This window comes from Adiantum capillus-veneris, chromosome 28 (assembly GCF_014529385.1).
Source record: "Adiantum capillus-veneris isolate H3 chromosome 28, ASM1452938v2, whole genome shotgun sequence".
Taxonomy (NCBI): Eukaryota; Viridiplantae; Streptophyta; class Polypodiopsida; order Polypodiales; family Pteridaceae; genus Adiantum; species Adiantum capillus-veneris.
The window spans coordinates 67,799,088-67,820,716 of NC_140958.1; the positions used below are offsets into that span (position 1 = coordinate 67,799,088).

The following is a 21,629-nucleotide window of genomic DNA, read 5'->3' on the forward strand; positions in this document are numbered from 1 at the left end:
AGAGTTGAGGAGCTCAAGTAGATTCAATAAAACAACAAACACATCCATGTGTGTGCTTCCTACTCTCACCATTTCTCAATAACATTGACTATCCCTATGTTTCATAACCTCTTTATATTCTTTCTTGTGCACACTTTCTAGATATCGTTGTTAAAGTCTATCTCCATATACATGTACTCCATGTTTTGAACATGACTTGTTGAACCCCTTGATAGATATATTCTCTAGAATATGGGGGAAAAAGTTGTGCTTCACACTTCACAAGGGATATTAGATGTATGTTCACCTAGAAAGTTTCCAAAAAGTAGGTTATTTACTAGGTAGGTGCAGTTACAATCTGCAATGGAAAGTTGCTAACTTGGTGTAATTCAATAGACATAGTAGGAGAGGATTTAAAAAATCCCTTGACCAAACTATTTTCCATAATAAAGAGATCGATCGTTCTTTGCTTTGCTACACAAATATTGGCTTAGGTTGGTAGATTTCTCCTCTATATATAATCATGTTTCATGAAAGCCAACTCTTAAATTTATGTCTTAGATGTTAGGGACACTTTCCTCCTTAACTTTAATACATGGGAGGAGCAAAAGGTAAAGATGAAGTGAGTGAAAGCTCAAGACCAAGCCTCCTTACCCAAGCGATTAGAGATGTCTTAAGATACACAAGAGACAGTAGGTGATCGATCATATGCCAGCGGCACCGACACAATCATGTGCACATCATTGAATGCCAAGTGCGCTCATTTGATTGGCATTCCCCACGAAGCCCTGGTGGAAGGTGCAAGGATAAGAGCAGGCTCTTTTGGTGCTACAAAGGAGAGAACGAGGTAAAATTTGATAGCTTCCAGACAGATCAAGGAATGCAAACACTTCACCCCTCCATTGTAAGATGCATTGGATTTACCCCCAAGGCCCCCTGGATCACAATCTTCCCATACTATAATGGGGGCACCTTGGGAGACATGATGTGTCGCCTGCCATTTGCCCAAGGAGCGTTCAGATGCTGCATGCACAGACTACAATATGGCTGGAGGACTTTGCCACCAATAAATTAGCACTTATCAGAGATAGAGACTACACGGCTCAAAGCAGTGATTGAGCAGATGCCAACAATCTTACACACTCTTATTGACGGTGTTGTAGTTGCTCACTCAACGTTGGCATCATTGATTGGGGCATGATGCTTAGAACGTCAGCCAAGCGAGTATCAAACAAGTTTTGGCATCCTTTTGCTCAATCGGACTTTGCAATTTTGGAGGCAAAGGAAGCAGGGGGGGGGGCTCGCGAAGCGGTCGTGGATTGCCAACACATGCATACTCAAAATAAAGCAACATTTATGCATTATGGTTTCTATTCAACATGTTAATAGACTTTTGGAATACAGTGATGAAAGTCTATTTTCCAAAAAAAGTATTTTACCACCCCGATCAAGATGCCATGAGGGCTATTCAGATAAAAGTGGACAGTTGGATAAAGTTAAGAGAGCGTGAATCTAGAAGAAACGCATCAAACATTTTTTTTGTTATTCTTCATAGAGCATTTAAAGACAGACCCTAAAATAGCAACCACTTATTGAACTTGCGCCGTCTTTTTACGCAACTTGAACCATTTGTACATTGCTATTGACTTGTTGATTGGGTGTTATATTTACATTGAAGTCTATATTCTGGGTGGTTCACCTCACTTGAAGTATATTTGGATGGGTTTCTTTAGTCAATTAATTGTCTTATGGTACAATTCGATCAATTGTGATATTTTTTTCGCATCTATTGTGGTATGTTTGAGGGTGCTGAATCGAGAGAACCGTTTGTCAAAAATATTTAATATTTTTCTATTTGTCCATTGCAGTTCTAAGATACTATGGTTGAAGAAGAGCAAGCATGTGGTACACAAATGGTGCCAGATGATCAACATCAAATAATTGTTAATGGGTTTCAATGCATGAAATCTCTAGCGCACAGTATGTCAGCACAACAAGCGACGTGCAAAACTCGTCGACTATCAAAATGAGAAAATCCAAACCATGTGCAATGGAAATAAATCAACAAACAAGTGACAAAGGATATTATTAAAACATTATGGCCATGTGAGGACGTAGAGATAAAGAAAGGATGGTGGAAAGTAGCGAAGTGCCTTCCCCAAGAAATCAAAGATAACGTTGAAAGGATCTACTTTGAAGTTTTTGGCCATCCATTACACAATGCAGGTTGTGCATTGTATTTTGCAAAAGTGGTGTATGTACATTTTGTGCAGCAACAACCAGTAGACTTTTCCTTGAAGGAGACAACTGTAGCCACCCATGATATAAGAGAGAGTTGAGTCACAATTACATGAGAGAATCTGGCATTGATAGTTGAAAGGACCAACATACAATTAAACAAGAAGAAATATATTTTAATAGCACAACTGGTAGAGAAAGATGCAAAAATCACATAGCTATCTGTAGTAGCAACCCAAACACCCCAAGCGTCCCAGGTATGAATGGAAAAAAGTATTCATCGCTTAAGCCAGGATGTTCAAAATTTGACATAACGAGTGAATCCTCCGCCTATAAAAGGGACATATATTAGTCACCTCGTCTTGCATCCCAAGTTAGTTCCCGCGTCACAATCAAATGCAACTTTATCTTCCCAGTGTCCAGTATGCTACAAGAGTTTTGACCGATTGAGTGGATTCTATACATTGGCATGTGGCCATTATTATCACCTTGTGCGTTTAATTCATTTAATGCAAAATAGGAACCAATGTGCAATCTGTTCACAAGATATTCCACAAAAATATATGTATTATGTTTGGCATGGAAAATGAGTATAAATTCAAGGAAGGCTGCCAAGACACCCCTAGCACAATTAGAAATATATTTGGTAACAAAGATGCAAGTTCTGAGCACAACAATTGAGATTGACAGATTTTGTGAAACCTCTACTATGAAGTGTTGTATATGATCAAAACACATTGAATACAAGCTCTTATATAATGGTTGTTGACACAATCTTTAAGCTATATTGAATCTGTGAAGTTGTTATCTTGTTTTGAGTCTGAGTATTGTGGGTCTTCTTATAATTGAACTTCCACATCTATTGTTAGATTCTCTTCTATTTTGTCTATAGTGCATTGAGACACACCGACATTGAACTCTTCTTCATCTTCGTTTTGACAATCATACACCCAGACTGGCATTTCCTCTTCGTAGCCAACACTTTTGATGTGATGCAATATCTTTTCGTTGTAAAATATATACACTAATTTTTTTGCTCTGTCTGCCAATAATTTTGTTGCAAATAGTGCTATGAACATACTTGTACATGCTCAAGTTTCTCTCCGATCTTGAGTTTGCTGCAAATTGCGCTAGAACTTACATAGCAAGGGGACGTAAGGTCGAGTAATGCTCTCCACCATTCATTATCCACCACTTCCATGCAGGTTTCTCTTTTGCCTTTGACTGTACAAAATCATTTACAAAAGAAACTTCTTTTAGTCTAAATGCACTCATTTCTTTGATACAATCATTCGATCATGAACATTAGAGTAGAATGTATCGACCACGTGATAGAAATCACTAACCACCTCAGTATTGGACATTAGATCTAAATTCCAATACTCTGGATCAAGCATGTAAGCCACACTATGGAGTGGACTATGAGCGCTCTTCCATCTTGCAAGAAAATACTTGGTCAAAATTCTTCATTGTTTGGTAGAGAATGGTAAGTCACCACTCCTTCTCTACTATAGACTCTTTTAACTCCTTAGGATTTTCAAGACTTTGTTGGACTGACCACCATGTCATCCACACTTTTGGACATATTTGGTGCCTTTTGATTAAGATTGCAAATCACAAACATAACGGGCATCATTACATGGTATGCATCCATTACACTCCTCCACCAAGCAGGCTTGTTTATGGACCCACATAGACATGCAATTTTCTCTTTCTGCTCAAGCTGCCATTTGTTAAAGGTTGTGCAATTGAAAGTGTCAATCACAACGCACTTATTGCGGAGGAGTGATTCCAATGTATAAAAGTGCGTGAAATCAAGTTTTAGCAGGTAGTTTCAACATAATTGGCATGTGCATTCTGTACAAATCGAGCACTCTTTGTTGTTTCAAGATGAACTTCATAACTTATCGTGCTATGTCAATTATTTTGGCAAACCATGTGGTTTTTTCACTAGTATATCAATCCTTTAGCACCAAGTTTCAACCGTGCGATTACAACCATTGGTGAAAATGTGTGGAAAGCACTCATTAGTTTGCTAGCATTTTTACAGCTCTTTGCATTGTCCATGACTACTTGAACGACATGTTCATCACCGATTTCTTAAACTACATTAATCAAGATCTCAAAACTGTATTTGCCACTTTTAATTGCACCAAAACTGTCAACCGCCTTTATGAATGTTTCTCCCCTTGGACAAACTAGCATTACATTGATCAGTGGTCTTTTTTGAACATTAGACCAACCATCACTCACAATTATGCATCCTGAAAGCGATATATTCCCAACTATTATTTTGGAAACACCTCTTTGACTTATATTTGTCCCAGAGATCATTTCATATTGTGTGATACAAGGGTCTGAAAATCCTGGGCTAAACTCATCGATTTTCTTCTATGCGACCTTCCAATGATTGCTGTCTACCATGATTAGAGCACTTTCAGTGAAGAAAATTACTTTAGCGAGTGTAGTTCGTGCTTCTTCTAGCGATTGCATTCGAAAGCTTTGATGCAATGATTTTTGACACATTTACCCAAGTCCACCGTCATTGTGGCGCTTAAAAGGAACACTGATTGGCATTTTCTCTCTTTACGGAGGTTGTTCTACAGGGTTAGTTAGTGTCACCACAAGACAAGAGAGTTGATATTGGAATTTGTCTGCTCTTGACATGCATCCATAATAGATCTATGCACCCGCACACCCGCTTTCTCTTGCCACCCTTTTTGGAGAGCTCTTCTCTCAAACGCTTTGCAATTGCAGGCGCCTAAGCATGTTCACATTTCTTACAATACTTTGTAATGCGACCCAAAAGACGGTCCCTAATACGTGGTGCATCGCCTGATTTTGTACTAAAGAAAAATTTACATTGCCACTCTATATATGGACCGCATATGATCATATTCCCACTCTTTGCCACGGCTTTTTTATTCTTTGCCTTCTTCATACCACTTGTGCTGACATTTTGCTCCATTGCTTTCAATTTAATACAGAAGGCATAAAAACTAGATGTTCAATTTTAAAAGTATTTTTCTTCTTTTCAAAATATATCAAAAAAACAATCAGTAAAAAAGTAATCAAATCTACATAGTATGAGATTTGCAATGCACTCTAGTTAATCCACATATCGACCACATATGTTGTGAGAAAACATACACATTGCAATGCACTCTCTACACGGTATTATGCATACAACAAAACTATGGATTTGTCAATGCAATTATAAATATGATATTTAGTTATACATCCTCTTCGATTTGCAAACTATAAGACATATCTATTTTCAAATGCTACAAAGAATAATCAATTTCTACATTGAAACGATGATAATTATTTGCAAAACACACACGAAAGTAATAATATATTTGATTGGTCATCTCATGCACTAACAATCTTTCATAATACATAATGCACTCCCTATATAAACCAATGCATAAAACAAGGCAATGAGATATTCAATACAATTACACAATTGAGGACTACTTGTACCCAATCAAGGAGTGTAGCCCTCTTATATCCAATACAATATAAAAAATTTGTTTTCACCCAATTAAGGATTATAGCTCTTGTATTGTGCAGTGACAATGTATATCAGCTCAAATCTATGATGATGTAAAATGAAAGACTCCAAGGATCTTTACATACCCAATACACTAGTACAGGGCATCCGACCCTTGACTATCGACTCGTCATTTACATATGCTCATCTTCTAAAACCAACTTTGGCTCTTTTATGGACCAATAACTTCGTCGCAAAATGAGCACAAATCTCCAAGTTCTCAATTGTTTTGGGTTTGTACCTTTATGTTTGGTGAAGGATTTAAATATTTTTAGAAGTGGTTAACGTATTAAGAATTACACTCGGCCCAAAAAAAGGACTTGTGACTTTGTAACCTTAGATCAATTTACAAGGAAAGATTGTACCCGGCACTCAGATACACTTACCAGAGATTTGCCTAGTCAAAGTGACAAAGTTAGAAGAGCTTTTACTATATATAATTACACCCATAGGGTAAATAAAAAAGTGTGGTGGGCCCACAAGAAAAATAAACAAACCCAACGGGCTGACCGACTCTATTGGTTTTTGCAAGTCATCATCAAGATCACATTAACAATTAAGGTGATCACGTCTTTTTCATGTGTAAGTACTTGTGTGATTAACGTAATCAGACGATCGTGATCACATCAGAGAAATCCCTGCATAAAGGTTTCAAAGTTACCTCCCATATGGGTTATTTTCCCGATTTCTATAGAAGAGACCAATAGTATCAGACTATCAATTATTCAATCCGGGATCCAAACCTAGGATTAATCCCAGTTTCTACCAAGGAAACTAAGAGTATCAGGCCATCATTTGTTCAAATCAGGGTCTAATCAAGGGATTAGACTCCCATGTTAAGTTCATCGCATCAAGTTACATCAAATGATTGCAAGCCCTTTGTCATAAAAAGCTTAGTGTTTCCAAAATATCAGTAAAGCAATCAAGCATCCAAATATTAGTGCTAGAAAAAAACCAAATTCCATTACCATGAAAGTAGTATTGATTCTGACATTGTTTGCATGATCCAAAAACCAATAAACTAGTAAAACCAGTAAACTAAACTAAAAATATGCCTTAGCCTTACATAATTTTCAAAGCAGTGCACAAAGATATATTTAATATACAATAGCTTTCTAGCTATGTTGTCTATTTTATTGAATCCTTAGAGTTATGGTTTGAAGGTGGAAAATTATAAATGGATGTTGCATTGTCTTGAATATTTGTTCTTATCTGGTATTTTCACTAGTTATCTCGCTCTAGCCCTTCTTGACTGATGTTATTGCCAAGCACTTGAACTTGCATCCTGATCTAGAATAAATGACCCTAAAACACCGATAGTAATTGGTAGTTTTTTTCTATGTTTTTAAGGTTGCATTAGCATTGGATGCTTATACCTAAAAGGATAAGTCCTATTTGATAAAGATATGCAAAGACTCTGATTGGTTTTGTTTCCTTTCCCCAAAAATGTGGTTGGCTATTAGTGATCTTGCTACTATTGTGGGTTTGTTCTTGTCCTTGATAGTCTTTTAAAGTGACCTAGTTTACACAGAGGGGTTAAGTCTGTTTTTGATTCTAGATAGTTCCGATGGCTAAAATAAGTTGAGCCTTGTTATGGTGAATACTTGTTGGTTTGTGGATACTTTAGATTGCATCTAAAAAATTTGGGTCACTAATGATATTGGCTCTTAGCTTCTTCTAAGCTTATATTTTGTGCTTGACTTGTTTTTGAACCTTGTTATGGTAGTTTATAATTTGGCTATCCCATAAACTCTCACTCCTTGATACACCCAAAGAATCTTAATCAGGTGTTGATTCTAAAAATTGATTGCTATTGTGACTACTGGTCATATGGTTTGTCTCTTTGCTGAAGCATAAAATGATATTGAGAATCTCTAATTAACTGGTTGGGGACTAGGCATGCCAAAGCATGCAGGGGGGCTCTAAGCCGAGGAGATAAATTAAGCCAAGGTCAAATATTTCAATCAAGATAAAGTGAGCCGAGTAGATCCCTTTGAATAGAGGCAATCATTTCAAAGACGATTTCAAAGCGATACTAAAATTATGAGCATAGATGACAACCAAGTAAGCATCAGAAGATTAGTAAAGCAACTATGAAGAATATGCATCTTCCAACCATCATCATGTGTAGCGAGGGGAGTAATGACCACAATTTTCAATAGACAGCACGATAAAATCACAACAAAGCATACACACTCTCTCTCTCTCTCTTGAAAGATAAAAAAAGAAAGTAGTCCAAGGCTGGGGCATAGGAATCCCTCACCTTCATATAGGGAGTACGGTAGTGGGAAAGTGCTGGCGACCAGTTCCATCCACTCCATAGCCTTCAAGTGTATGTCAGTAATCAGAGAGGTGATCTTGAAGCATTTCCATGCACGATAAGGAGAATCATCATGGTGAGCCTTATGCAACATGCCAAGCTTGATAAGGTCTTGTAAAGGCAAGTATTCAATTACCAAAGGTGAGAAATGTCCATACTCTCAAGGATAGAAAGCTAGTCAAGGTATGCAAGTTTGTATGTTTTATCTGTGTGTAGCTTTGATAGCTTCAAGGTGTTGCAAAAATGAATGCAGAGAGTACTTACATGGGGAGGGGAGACAATAGGCAAACCCAAGGATGAGGCTAGATGAAATAATAAAAAATGTGACCCAAGTGGTGTGGAATCACCAGAGAAGTACACATTCTGTTCTAAAGGTTTTTCTTTGATTCATTTGCTTCCTTGAGTGTAATAGAAAATAGTGGGAGTTGTAGAGGTGTAGAGGGAACCTAGTAGAGTGTAAGCAAGGTTATGTGCAAGGGCGAGCAAATTTGTGAGTGGAGATCATCTCACATCTTCTTGTGAGAGATACTTTTTTTAATCCTCATCTATTTTCTGAACATGAGGTGTTAGAGGCCACCCCCAAATCCTTCACATGTTTTGATGTTCCCACTAAGAATCTACTTTGGGTATCCAATTGAGACTTTCCATGGAGTTAAGCTTAGCCTTCTACTTATATTTTGTCATCATAAAATCTACGATTCTTTTAAAGTGTGAATGGTAAAGACCCAAGAAGGTTCTTGAGGCAAGTAAAATTGCAATGTTCACAGATAGGGAAGAGAAGGTAAACTATTTTCATTGCAAAGCTCGCGTGCACACGAGGCACCACATCAATGCATACCAGTCCAGGGAGCCATCACACAGCACACGAGCATGTGAGCACGCTAGGTGCAAAAGTGGTGCGCAATGCTTGTGGAGTGTGAGGGAGGAGAAGCACGAGAGCACACGATGTAGGTGGAGATACTCACCACACTATGTAGAGAGAACCCTATCTAGTAAAGAAGAAGGTGTGTACAAATGATGGGCGATCAGACGCCTTTGAAGCATACAATCGAGGTAAGAGATGCATCGCCTTTACCCTAAAAATCTCCCACTTAAAGGTGAATGTGCCGATAAGTGGTACTACTATAGGACATAGTAGCATACATGAGATATAGGGTGAAATCTTGTCTCAACCTATGCCCACTGGCTCTCTCAAAGTTAGTGCATGTCATCATATAGGCTCTAGTGGTGTGCAAAAGTGTATATCCCTACTATAATAAGCATACATACCCCTGCAAGTATCTTGTAATGACTGCACTACTCCAGGATGCATCATGCTAGTGTCAACCATGGCACAATTGAAAATCCCAACTATAAACGCTCTCACTAGAGCTGTTATATTAGGTCTTGACACTAAGAGGTCGTACATGAGAGTCCCAAAGGTTGATGACAAGTGTGTGATCTCTACCATCATAGCCATGGCAATCACATCAATGTCATGTGCATTGACCTTGGCCAATATATCCGTGGTAGGCATATCAACGCTCACTACATCACCACCAGAGATACGTATGGACATGTCAATCCTGACTCTAGGGTAGTTGTCACTCCCTCATCATTCATAGGAATGGTATCCACATGTCCTTGCATCACCATATCAGCTTCTAGCATGAGCATGTCAAGAACTCCATACTGCTCATCTTCATGGTGGGAGGCATCTCTGTCCTAAGAGGATCAATCTACTATGTTGCATGGCCTCTCTAAATGTGCATTTATAGACATGTCATGCATAGAACTTTGAAACTCATCCACAAAAGATACGACTCTAGTCTCTCATTGACATGACTGTAATGTAATCAAGACTAAACTATCTTGGACCTCGGATACATGCATAGGGTAAACCAAGCCATTCTAGGATCCTCGCACAATCAAGCAATCCGCAATGCATCCAAAAAGACTTCTCTCTAAGTAGTATCTGACATCCACTTTCTCTCAATTGTATCATCAAAATTAAAATCTATCCTAGTTGAGAAACGTATCGCACATGACGAAATGTGTATGATGCACCATTGGAAAATGACAAACATACTTCTCCTGCACCCTCAATGTCACACATTAAACCATCAACGAATTGCACACAATCAAGTCTTTGACTAGAAAAACTACTAAACCACTCACAACATGGCGTGATGTGGAAAGCAGCATCACCTTAGTGTGCTATCCATAGACATATATGTAAGAGATATACTTGAGGCAAGCATGCCATCATCATCAATTGAATTGCCTCTCTAACATGTTACAAAGCTACATCTACATCTCCTCTGCTGCCTCATGCGTCTAAAGCAACATTTTCTAATGTGCCCTCTATGACAACAATGCAAACATCTCGTTGATGTGAATGAGACCATTTTCTCACATGAGTTGTCATTGTGGACTCAAACACATATAAACTTCCATATGTGAATGTCAAAGTTGGAGATCAATTTGACCGCTATCACCAAGACAATGTCAAAGTGGGATAAACAAGAGCTATGGCTCCATATCACGTACAAGGGCAATGTGCATAAAGTAATTCCAAAAAGAAGTGCACCAAACCTGAAATGAAAGGATCTCCTTGCGGGGAGAAAACACTCTCAAAAGAGCTACCTGCACTTTGTAGTGCTCAAGTGCATCGACACATAAAATCTCCCGCAATAGCATAACCACATTGTGCTCTACAATTGTCACACTGATGCAAGTCTCAACTACCAAAGGTACCTGGAATCTATTCCTGGAACCTATAGAGTTGATGGGAGAACAACTTAACCACTACCAAAGCTCAAATCTGGCTACCTATAACTCGTAGCCATTCAAGCATACTTGTCATATGTACTCTTGCAAGTGTGGGTACGTGATTACTTGTCTGTGTCCAAAATCACTGTATGCTCATCGATGTGGGAGTAAAGTCGACCACAAAAAGAGGGAATTATTATCTTAACCCAATGACTGCAAATGCATCAAAAAGTGTATGGCAATCAAGCCAAAATTATGGTGACAAATTTAGGAGAACTTGGACAAAGTCTCCCTTGCAAAATGAGCAAAATCTTAATACAAATCTCAAGCATAAAAAAATGGCATCGAAGATGCCAAAGTAGGAATGATCTCGACCAATACAAGCTAAGCAAAAGTCTGTCAACCAAAAGTATGGCAAAGTGGGAATAAACCTCGACCACAACAATCTCCAAAAGAGGACTCAAAATTATAAATTCATAAACACTAGTCAATGGAAATGAGTAGAACACCAAAATGGCTCCACAAAGTCACATACAATGGCAATCCCCAGTTGATGTACATCAACAGAGTGACTGTGCAAAAACAAGCGCCAGACATGTGAACACAAAATATCTGATCTTTGCAAAACAATGCTCTCAATGGATTTGACTAGCACTCAAAAGTGCTTGCCAAAATGCATGAAGAGGACATAAACCATATGCTGCAAATAATCCGCAAAAGACCATAAACGAATGCATTGAAATCACTGCCAAAGTAATCTGTGCAAACCTATCAAGGCCTTTGACCCAATGAGGCTCAAATGCCAATGAGACTGTGCACAAAAAAATAGAGAATATATCTCTTGGAAACCACAATGACCATACATCAAGACCATATGAAATATGGCTACCAAAATCTCTAAAACCATAGAGAAAAGCACAAGTATGTCTACATGGGTAGATAGAAGTGGCCAAGTAGATGATTTTGAGAGAAATGGGCAATCGAACGCCTCTGGAGCATTCGATTGGGGTAAGAGGCATACCACCTTTACCCCAACAAAGCAAGAGAGCACGACCGAGGGGACAGCCTTCGAGTTGAGGCAACTCAACAAGGAAGGTAGCATTAACTACCTTCCTTAGCCTAGTACATCCTAGGAGTACAAGAATCAAGGGGTGGTTCTTGGTAAGCACATCGTCAACAGGTTTTTAGGAAGATTTGAATATCACAAGTGAGTTCTTCATTACACAAGGTAAAGAGTCAAGGGATACCATTCTAGGGCTATATTTATGCATGCAAACAATATGAAGGGATCAAGTTAAGGGCCTCCCGAGGGACATTTGAAGGAGTCAATTGAGGGCATCATTAGTACAGAAGGGAGTTTTAATTAAAGAAGAGATAAAGTGGAAGATTCAATATTTTTCCAAACAAACAAAGGGAAGTAGGAAACTCCAGGATAGGGATAGTATCAAGCTAAACCTCTAGCAAGACAAGATCCAAGCAGATCTAATTTGATCAAGTCTATCCTGAGTTAGGAAACCAAAAAGGTTTATGGAACCAAAAATTGAAATTATCTCATCTATGTGAACAAAGTGTAGACATTCAATAGCTTGAATTATTCAAAATGGTTCTTGAAGCTATAGGGTTCAAGACAATGCACTTTCAAAGGGGTAGCGTCTTTTTTTGTGTGTCAGTGATATGCAAAGTATGGAGTAGGAGCTATGCAAGATCTGGGATGATAATGTATTTGGAACCACAAGTGTGTGTGTGTGCGCGCGTGCGCTCTTACCATGGAGTAAATCTTGAAGAGTTTGATCTATTTTCTTGATTATTTTTATGGAGAAAGGTTGGTTGGCACCATGCTCTATGTTGACATTATTGTCTTTATCTTTGGTAATGTATGTATTTGTGTATGTATGTGTACATATCCATATAAATGTATGTATGTATACATATATACATCTATGTATACATACATACATCTCTAGCTCTTCAAAAGCACCATAGGTTTCTTAATTTGTGCAAGATATAAATGATTCAAATACATATACATGTGCATACATGTATAGATACATACACACGTGCATGTATATGTGTGTGGATATACACACTGAGAGAGAGAGAGAGAGAGAGAGAGAGAGAGAGAGAGAGAGAGAGAGAGAGAGAGAGAGAGAGATAAGGGACAAAGAGGGAGTGTCACTGGAGAGAGGGAATGTAGGGGAATGAGAGAGCGTGTGTGTGTCAAAGAGGTAAGGGACAAAGAGAGAGTGTCACTTGGAGAGGGAATGTAGGAGGGATGTGAGAGGGAGTGTGTGTGTGTGTGGGACTACCTAAGGGAAGAGGTCAAAGATATCTCTCTCTCTCTCTCTCTCTCTCTCTCTCTCTCTCACACACACACACACACACACACACGCACACACACACAAAAGACACATAAACACATGCACACATATACATATGATGGTGTATATGTCTCGTATATGTATTCTATTTTATAAGCACACACATAATTGGTAGAGTTTTAAAACTTGGGAACAATTATAAATTTCTTTAATATAAGTAAACTTTGTATTCTCCACCCCAGTCCCCCACCCTCAACTTGTTGGGGCTCTTTTGTAATGAAAATGATTAATATATATAATTACATGTGACATGTGGCAAATTAGGGCTGATCTATGGAAAATGCAAAAGGATACCAAGTTCCTTAATAATACAATATCAATAAACTTGGTATCCCTTTGCATTTTGCCCTGAATTGCCACATGTTACATGTAATAATATATATCGTAATCATTTCCATTACATCTTTTCCCCACCCATGGTACTCTTAACCAACACAAGGAACCCTTTTTAACATCATAAGGCATGCATTAAGCTTGAAAAGATTTCTTTATATTTGTTTCTCTTGCATTAGCTTCCCTCTTGTTGGGTTTGCATAGCCCAAGAGCACGCATAGCTCTCTAAGCTCTCTAGGAAGAGTTTGTTGGAGATATACCGTCACCAAATGGTGGCATCATAGGTCGCATCTAATGGTTGCATAGCCAAATACATATACACTTTACCCTACTTTGGCCCTAGGGGATTCACCATGGAAAACTTATCACACCAGTAAGTGCAAGGGAGGGGTTTTTTTTAACAAGTTACAAAAAGGTATAAGTTAGGGGCAGGCCCCCAATAGTATCACTCAATCTTAAAAATAAGGGAGGGGAGTATCATATTTCGGGGCAGGGGGGAGGGGGAACCTGACCCAAGTTGATTACTTGTAATGATTGGTCATCGATCTGCACTAGAACTCATATGAATTTAGGGAAAGGTTTTTATCAGGTCACACATCAAATTTTTACATCAAGACGGTCATAGATAAGGGCTGATTTAGAGTAGGTCAAGGGTTGATTTACACCAGCTTTGGATGGATAAGAATTGGATGAGTAACCAAAGTGCAAGCTGATCAGACACATGGTTTGAAATTCAGACTAAGACACATTGAGGGTACCTCTAATTATCAACAGAAGTGGTTCCTTAGTACGTTGCCAGTCACTATGCTCCACACTCTTTGACTAGTTCTAATCAGTTAGATCATGTGACCCTAAATTTTATATGTAAGATAGGGGTATGATAGTTTTCTTCATTGATTATCATATAAACGTAGAAAGGGGGGTCATATTCCCTAATATGAGTCCTATATAGGGGTTTTATCAAAGTTGTTCGCTCGTAGGTGGTGCTCCATTTTGTGTATAGAGTGAATCCCTCGAGACTTTGGCCCATTTTTTACTAACTTGGACTATTCTTAGGACAATTAGTCTCCTTTTTGGTGATGTGGCACATAAGTTGATTGGTCTTAGTTCATGTTAGGGATGCCCCTTCATTTCAAATCTCTAGGTCAATGCACCATTTACTATTGAGTACCTATTTTCACTTTCCCTCATTATAGAGGTATTGGGTTATCGCTCTTGGGGTTCTCTCTCTCTCTCTCTCTCTCTCTCTCTCTCTCGTGCTTGTCTCCTTTGTTGTGTGCTCCTCTCATCATTCCTTTGTGCTATCAAATAAAAAGGATGAAGAAACCTTGAAGGCCCAAATATTTGAAATATCTTGTCCCTTAGTCCTTTGGCTAGACATGTGGCATCATTTCCAATAGTAGCAACAATGTCTTCTTCATCTAGCTATTTTAAGTGAATAGATTCTCATTTGCAATGTCCACCATTAAAAAGCCATTTATACTAATTGGTGATGGCATGCTACTATTCTCGCTAGAATGAATTATCTCTTACCAATTAGCAATCTCTTATTTGCAATAGAGTTGCACTAGTATATCTTTGGAAAAAGGTCGTTGAATACTATTTACATTATAGGGGACAATTTTCTATCAAAAGAATTTTGTTATTCCTACACTGAGAACATTGATTTTTATTATTAAATTAACCTTTAGTGTGAATAGTCAAATTGGCCTTTCATATTGATTAATTCTATCTTATACCCATTTCAATGCAAAATCTATGCTTTATTGTGTTTTTTATATGGTCTGTAAACTCCTTGTGTAGAGAACATGAAATCTATCATTGTCAATGAAGTTCTATATCCACAAAAGGTAATTTTACTAAGATCGAAGTTTATTTATTTGTGTACAATTTTAATATACAACAATATCTAAATCGTGAGTAGAACGTGTTTCCCTAATTATGACCACCCCCACCACACACTAATAAAATTTCGAGCAAAAACATTTGTCTTATCTAGTTTTTGTCTCAGAGAATGATACAAAAAAGAAGTTCAATTTATATTCATAGAAGTAATTTTCTTTTGACCCAAAGAAGGGTCCATTCAGCATCTTCTCGAGGCTGAAGGTTAGTTAATGTAAAGCAATGGTTGATGGAAAATCTTTTGGTTTACGTGGCATTACCAAAGAGTTTATGTTGGAATTTTGAAGGCAACTAAAAGACATGCATGTTGAAACAAGGGGTCTCAATATGTATCTCTTGTGAATTATGTCCAATAAAAACTATGTTTTTCACCATTAAGCATTGGAGACATCACTATGATAAGCATGCTATGTCATATGTTGTCCAAAGCTAAAGCCATGAGGATCCATCCTTGCAACAAAGTATCATACACTATAGCTATAGAGATTGAGCGGAGTATTTTTGATAATACATGAACAAAAGAGTTGGAAATAGAGCATGTACAAGCAAGGCATTGCCCTACTAGGAGTTTGCTAAGAATTTTGACACCATGTTCTGGGAGTTTGTTGCACATCCTTACCATACCATGCACCCAAAATAACTAACTAGATAGCTGCATCTAGAATAATCCTTAATGGTAGATAACTAGAGCTCAGTGAGAAAGCTGCATCTAGAATAACTATTTATAGTAGATTATTCAAAAGCAATCCGTATGTACAAATAAGTACAGCAAGTTTGTCTACTTAACCCTTATTATTTGCTCAAGCAACACATTTTAGTTTTGCCTTAAAAAGAATAAACCTAATAAAGGTAGCATAGTGAACTTGATAGTGCAAGTGAGAATGCATTTGGTTTGGATTTGAGGATACAATGTGTCTTTTCCAAGCTCTTAATGTTTATTTATTTCAATGTACAATTTTTTTTGACTTGTGCTCCTACTATTGATTCAAGTATGATTGCAGTTAAGAACTTTGAATATGGTGTCATGATTATCAATAGACATGCATGCCATAAAGATAAGAGAAAATGCCTAATCTCTTTGCAAGTCTATTGTTTATGCATGTATTTGCTAAATATTTTCATGCTCTTATATGGTCTAGTAAAATATTACTGAAAGGACTTGCTTCCACATACTTGGGTTACCCATTAAGAGCAGACATCATTGAAAAGTAGCAAATTGTTTGAAATACAAGCATAGCATGGTGGCATTGCATGTCGGGCACCGTATTTGAAGTACTAGCTTCTACTATTGAATTACAATTCTCAATGACCTTGAGCTTTCATAAAATAAGAGATTTGTAGCTCAACCCGAACTACTATGGCATTTCCAATAGTCTTGACCTATAGCCACGCACGCTACGACCATTGCACTCATGCAAAATACATTGTGGCCATTGAATGTGCAATATATCAATGAATTTCATAGAGGCATTGAAGTCTGTTTGAACGGATTAAGTTGATTTCTCATGCTTCCATAAGAAGCGGATGCTTACCATACTAAAAGCATGGAAACTTACCTTGGTAGTTCAGAATAGGGAGAGGGGCTTACCTACTAAGAACAATCCCTAAGTGACCTCAAAGGTCTATCCCGCAAGTCTTGACCTCAAGATGTGTGTGTGTGTGTGTGTGAGAGAGAGAGAGAGAGAGAGAGAGAGAGAGAGAGAGAAGAAGAAGAAGAAGATTGTTTTAACGTCGTAGGAAATTATCGCAAGAGACCTTAAAGATCTATCGAACTAGGAGAGTTGAACTCAAGACTTGTTATTCAAGAGGGAAATGGCATAACCAATCTACCACACGAGAGAGAGAGAGAGAGAGAGAGAGAGAGAGAGAGAGAGAGAGAGAGATGATGATGATGAAGAAACCCACAATTGCTGACAGGGACTTTTCTTTCATTTGATTGGCTTAAAATTATCATGTATTGAAAGGAAAAACTGAGCAGGGTAGCCCAGCAGTAACCGATGAAGCTCAGAAAATCTACCCTTCAAGAAATCAACTTTAGTTGCAGCTAAGGACTTAAATTGCCAAAGGATGACAACAAAAAATCGGCAGTGCACTCATGATAAAAGACCAAATATCCCTCTTTTAACTATATTTCTGCAATATAACAAACTTTACATGCTTATCATAACATTTGACAAGTTTCAGAACAAAATTTACAAAGATAAGAAACTTTTTGATGACTTGACAGGAAGTGGCATCCAGAATTCCTCCAAGCACTCGTGAAGCGTCAGAGTGATATGCCAAAACCACGAGCTCTAGTCATTCAAAGGAAAAGGAGTGCCAAAAGGTGCACATTTTTCTGTGATGGTGCACCCGAGCTTGAATTAGGTACCTCCAGGAGTGCACAAACATCTCACCAAATCCAACACTGATCTACACCTTCACGAGCAGCCTGACTTCCCAGAAAGATAAAATTCTGGCTAGCTCACTCCGGCTGCCTTAGCCTCAGTTTTATGATGTTGAGGCAGAACATGTTGGTTTGCGGCATGGCAGCATCTCCTGCAGAGACGGCCCTTATCGCAGCGCTGGATTCTCACACCATCCAATAACCACGATCTCTGATGTCAAACACTAAGCCTCTCAGACATACTAGTCAGTATTGCCTCCCTATCCTTGATGCCTCGAGTACAAGAGGAAGACCTCAAAACAAAAACTTTCATCCGCAGCCAAACACTGCAGCTATTATAGACGCATTGTGTGCGTGCCCATGAACTTTGGTTACCTTACAGGAGTTCTGTACAAAAGAAAGGAAGCTATATAATAGCGCACTCATTCACACTGTATTGCTGATCTTCTTCCTCCTCCTCATGATCTGACTCGTCATCAACACGTCCGTGCAAAACCATCACGTATCCATTCACCACACTACCATCATCCTCACTATCATCCTCACCTTCACCAGACCCTGCATCTCTGGCATCTCTGCGTGAATACCAACTAGCCACCACAGGCTGAGCGTGCCTTCTCTGAAGTCGCATAATGTGAATAATGTCCGACAGACGCTGAAACCCCTCTTCCCTACCTCTTTGATTTGATTTCATGATCTGCAAAAAATGGTTGTGTTAATCAACCAAATTATTTTGCCTTGGTGTTTTGCCCCTAAACTTATTGACAACGACAAAAACAATTTCCCTGCAGAGGGATCTCAAGGCAAGAGTAAATTCCAACCTCAGCCTACAGAAACAAGACAAACCTTGTTTTGAGACGCGCGTTCAAGAAAGGCAAAACTTACTTTTTCAGCGTTATCAGGAAGAGGCACATAATCCTCAGAAAGAGGAGCCCAGATCTTTGCAGTATGATCCAGGCCACTGGTTGCAAGAAATGTAACATGTGGATGTGGTTCCAAACAATTAACCACCTGATTATCTCCTTTGAAAAGCGAAATCAGCTCTCCTCCTTTTTTCTTCCAGATAAATATATTTCCACAGTCGGACCCACTCACCACATACTCAGAATTAGGCCCAAGAAAGCTGACACCCTTTATAGTTTGTGCATTTCTATGCCCCTTATATACCTGTGCTTCTTTCGCCACAATATTAGCTCCCACAGGCATGTTTGAAGAGCTTGCAGATACCGGCTGCATGTCTTTTTCGAAAAGATATATCTGCTCATCACTATAAGAAACAAGCAGCTCTTCCTGGTTTGAATATGCAAGCGCCGTCACATGTAAAGGGCCTTTGTTCTTCAAGTGGGCAGGAAAAAGAGCTTCAACATGATTATCATCAGAATCTCTCTCATCCCACTGCATTTTCCTGATATCATAGACTCGTGCATATTTGTCCGAACCCCCAACAGCAAAATAGTTAGAATTTCTTGTGTTGACCACTATGCAGTTGAGACGTACTGGGTGTCTTTTCCTTCTTGAAATGCCTGTCAATCCATGACATTTGAACATGTTCTTGTTGTTGGGATCTCGTAAATCAAACTGCATGGCAGAATCTCTCTCTCTCTCTCTCTCTCTCTCTCTCTCTCTCTCTCTCTCTCTCTCTCTCTCTCTCTCTCTCTCTCTGTGTGTGTGTGTGTGCGCGTGTGCGAGCGCAAAAAGTGGGGTTTTTGACCTTTGTATCATATAAAATTAACCAAAGGTCCATATGCAAGAAGTGGAAAAACCCTGAAGGACATACAAAGAGATCATAGGGAAAAAGACTCATGATCTCTCGAACAAGCTTTTGGTGACCTAGAGGAAGACATTGTTCTCTTTAAGGACAAGGGTGAGATTATTGTCTTTGGTGATATGAATGCACCCACAAAAACTTTATAACATGACATACACAATTTGAAATGCCGCATGTTTCAAGGAGACTAGAGGATGTACATGTATAGCCAAACCTCTAGTGGTGAAAAGGCCTGATATCTCTCTCTCTCTCTCTCTCTCTCTCTTTCTCTCTCTCTCTCTCTCTCTCTCACACACACACACACACACACACAACCTTTTGTCGACCTCGAGGGAGGATATTGTTCACTTCAAGGACAAGAATGAGGTATTGTGTTTGGTGATATGAATGCATGCCAAAAACTTTGCAACATGACATACAACATTTGATATGTCGCATTATTCAAGGAGACTAGAGGATGTACACATCTATAGCCCATTCTCTAGATCTAGTGGTGAAAAAGAGCCAGATAAATATGGCAAGTCACTTCTACATATGTGCAATAGCACCAGAATTCTCATGTCAAATGCACATGTCACTATGTGTCACCTGGACATGCTGCTACTACATCTTCAAAGCCAAAGTTTGTCTACAGAGTCTTAAGGGATTTAGTTTCCAAAATTTTGTGAGCATGTTCATGCAACAAGGTTTCTATCATTTAGTCTTTCCCAATTTTGGAACCCTGTTGCATAAATGGTTTGTACATGTATTTGACGGTGGTTGTTACACTTCGGTGGGCATCTGGCAACACAATCATGTCGATTAGGTCTACGAAGCATCAACAAAGAGGAGTGCAGATCCGAAGAAGAGGCTAATAAACTCATCCACCGTACCTCCCCACCATCCACTAGACCGCACAACCAACCAGTAGTTGCCCACCAGCCAAGAAACAAACAGAAAACAACAGGCAGAACATACATGCACGACCAACCACTAGTTGCCAACTAACTAAGAAACAAGCATAAGCAGCAGGCAGAACATACACTCACACACCCCACACAGGCAAACAAGCAACAACACACACACCCCAAGCACACGTAGAGAACACAAATACAAGCAACACACACAAAAGAAACAAATACGGAAGCAAGTAGACAACCAAACAATCAGCAAATAAGAAAGCACAAGAAAACAACGCAAAAGAACAAAAAACCAGACAACAAGCAAACCGCTATCGGAGCATCAAACATGACAGCAAACACCTACGGCAGCAGCAGCCTGGAGAGGAGAACCTGCGACGCATAAGCGAAGGTCTGGGGCAAGATGTCGCTAGGGGGAGGGAGACAGTGCGAGCTCGGCATGAAGAATGCTAGCAAGACAAAGCACCTCTCTCTCTCTCTCTCTCTCTCTCTCTCTCTCTCTCTCTCTCTCTCTCTCTCTCTCTCCATCAGAAGATTCGGAGCAGGCATGCACGACGCCCAATCATACTACTGACCATGGAGGAGATTGATGAGATCCGCCAGAGCTCGATGCTAGATCTTCTGTGATTTAGCTATCCCGGCAAGCTGCCCCTTTTGCTTAGTTCACATCAACCAGTCTAGGATCCCATAGTATTTTTTTGTTTTGTTTTGTTATGTTTTAGTTTGTTACTCTGACTTTGTATCAGATCCACCACATTGTAACTTTCTGGTCTCATAGGTCACTTTGGCCTTTTGAAGACGTTAATGTAACATTTCATTTCATTTCATTTCTCTCTCTCTCTCTCTCTCTCTCTCTCTCTCTCTCTCTCTCTCTCTCTCTCTCTCTCTGTTTGCAAGTCGCGAGCAAAGGCAACCTTCATGCTTACGAACAAGCGGATGGTGCAGATGGAGAGGGAATTGAAGGAGTGGAAAACAGAGATGGAAGGATGGTGGAAGGAGAAGGCCAACCTCCTTCAAATGATTTTCAATGAAGGCGCACAATGGAAGGAGAAAGAGAGCCTTAACGCAGAAATACAGACACTCAAAGAAGAAATCTCAGCCCTCAAACAGGAGAACCCAAAC

General features: G+C 39.1%; 1 protein-coding gene across 3 annotated transcripts in view; it reads right to left on the minus strand.

Annotated features, from left to right (window-relative positions):
- Positions 1-17,555: 17,555 nt before the first annotated feature.
- LOC147420611 (uncharacterized) overlaps positions 17,556-21,629 on the minus strand; it is a 137,241-nt gene continuing 133,167 nt past the window's right edge. For 2 of the 3 annotated variants that reach the window (XM_086505166.1, XM_086505164.1), the window contains 2 exons: positions 18,726-19,418; positions 17,556-18,537 (listed from right to left, as the gene is read on the minus strand). In XM_086505166.1, coding sequence (XP_086361292.1) covers positions 18,247-18,537; positions 18,726-19,418 — 984 coding nt within the window. In that variant the 3' untranslated portion in view covers positions 17,556-18,246. The remainder of the gene's footprint in view (positions 18,538-18,725; positions 19,419-21,629) is intronic. The other variant, XM_086505165.1, reaches the window with a different exon arrangement.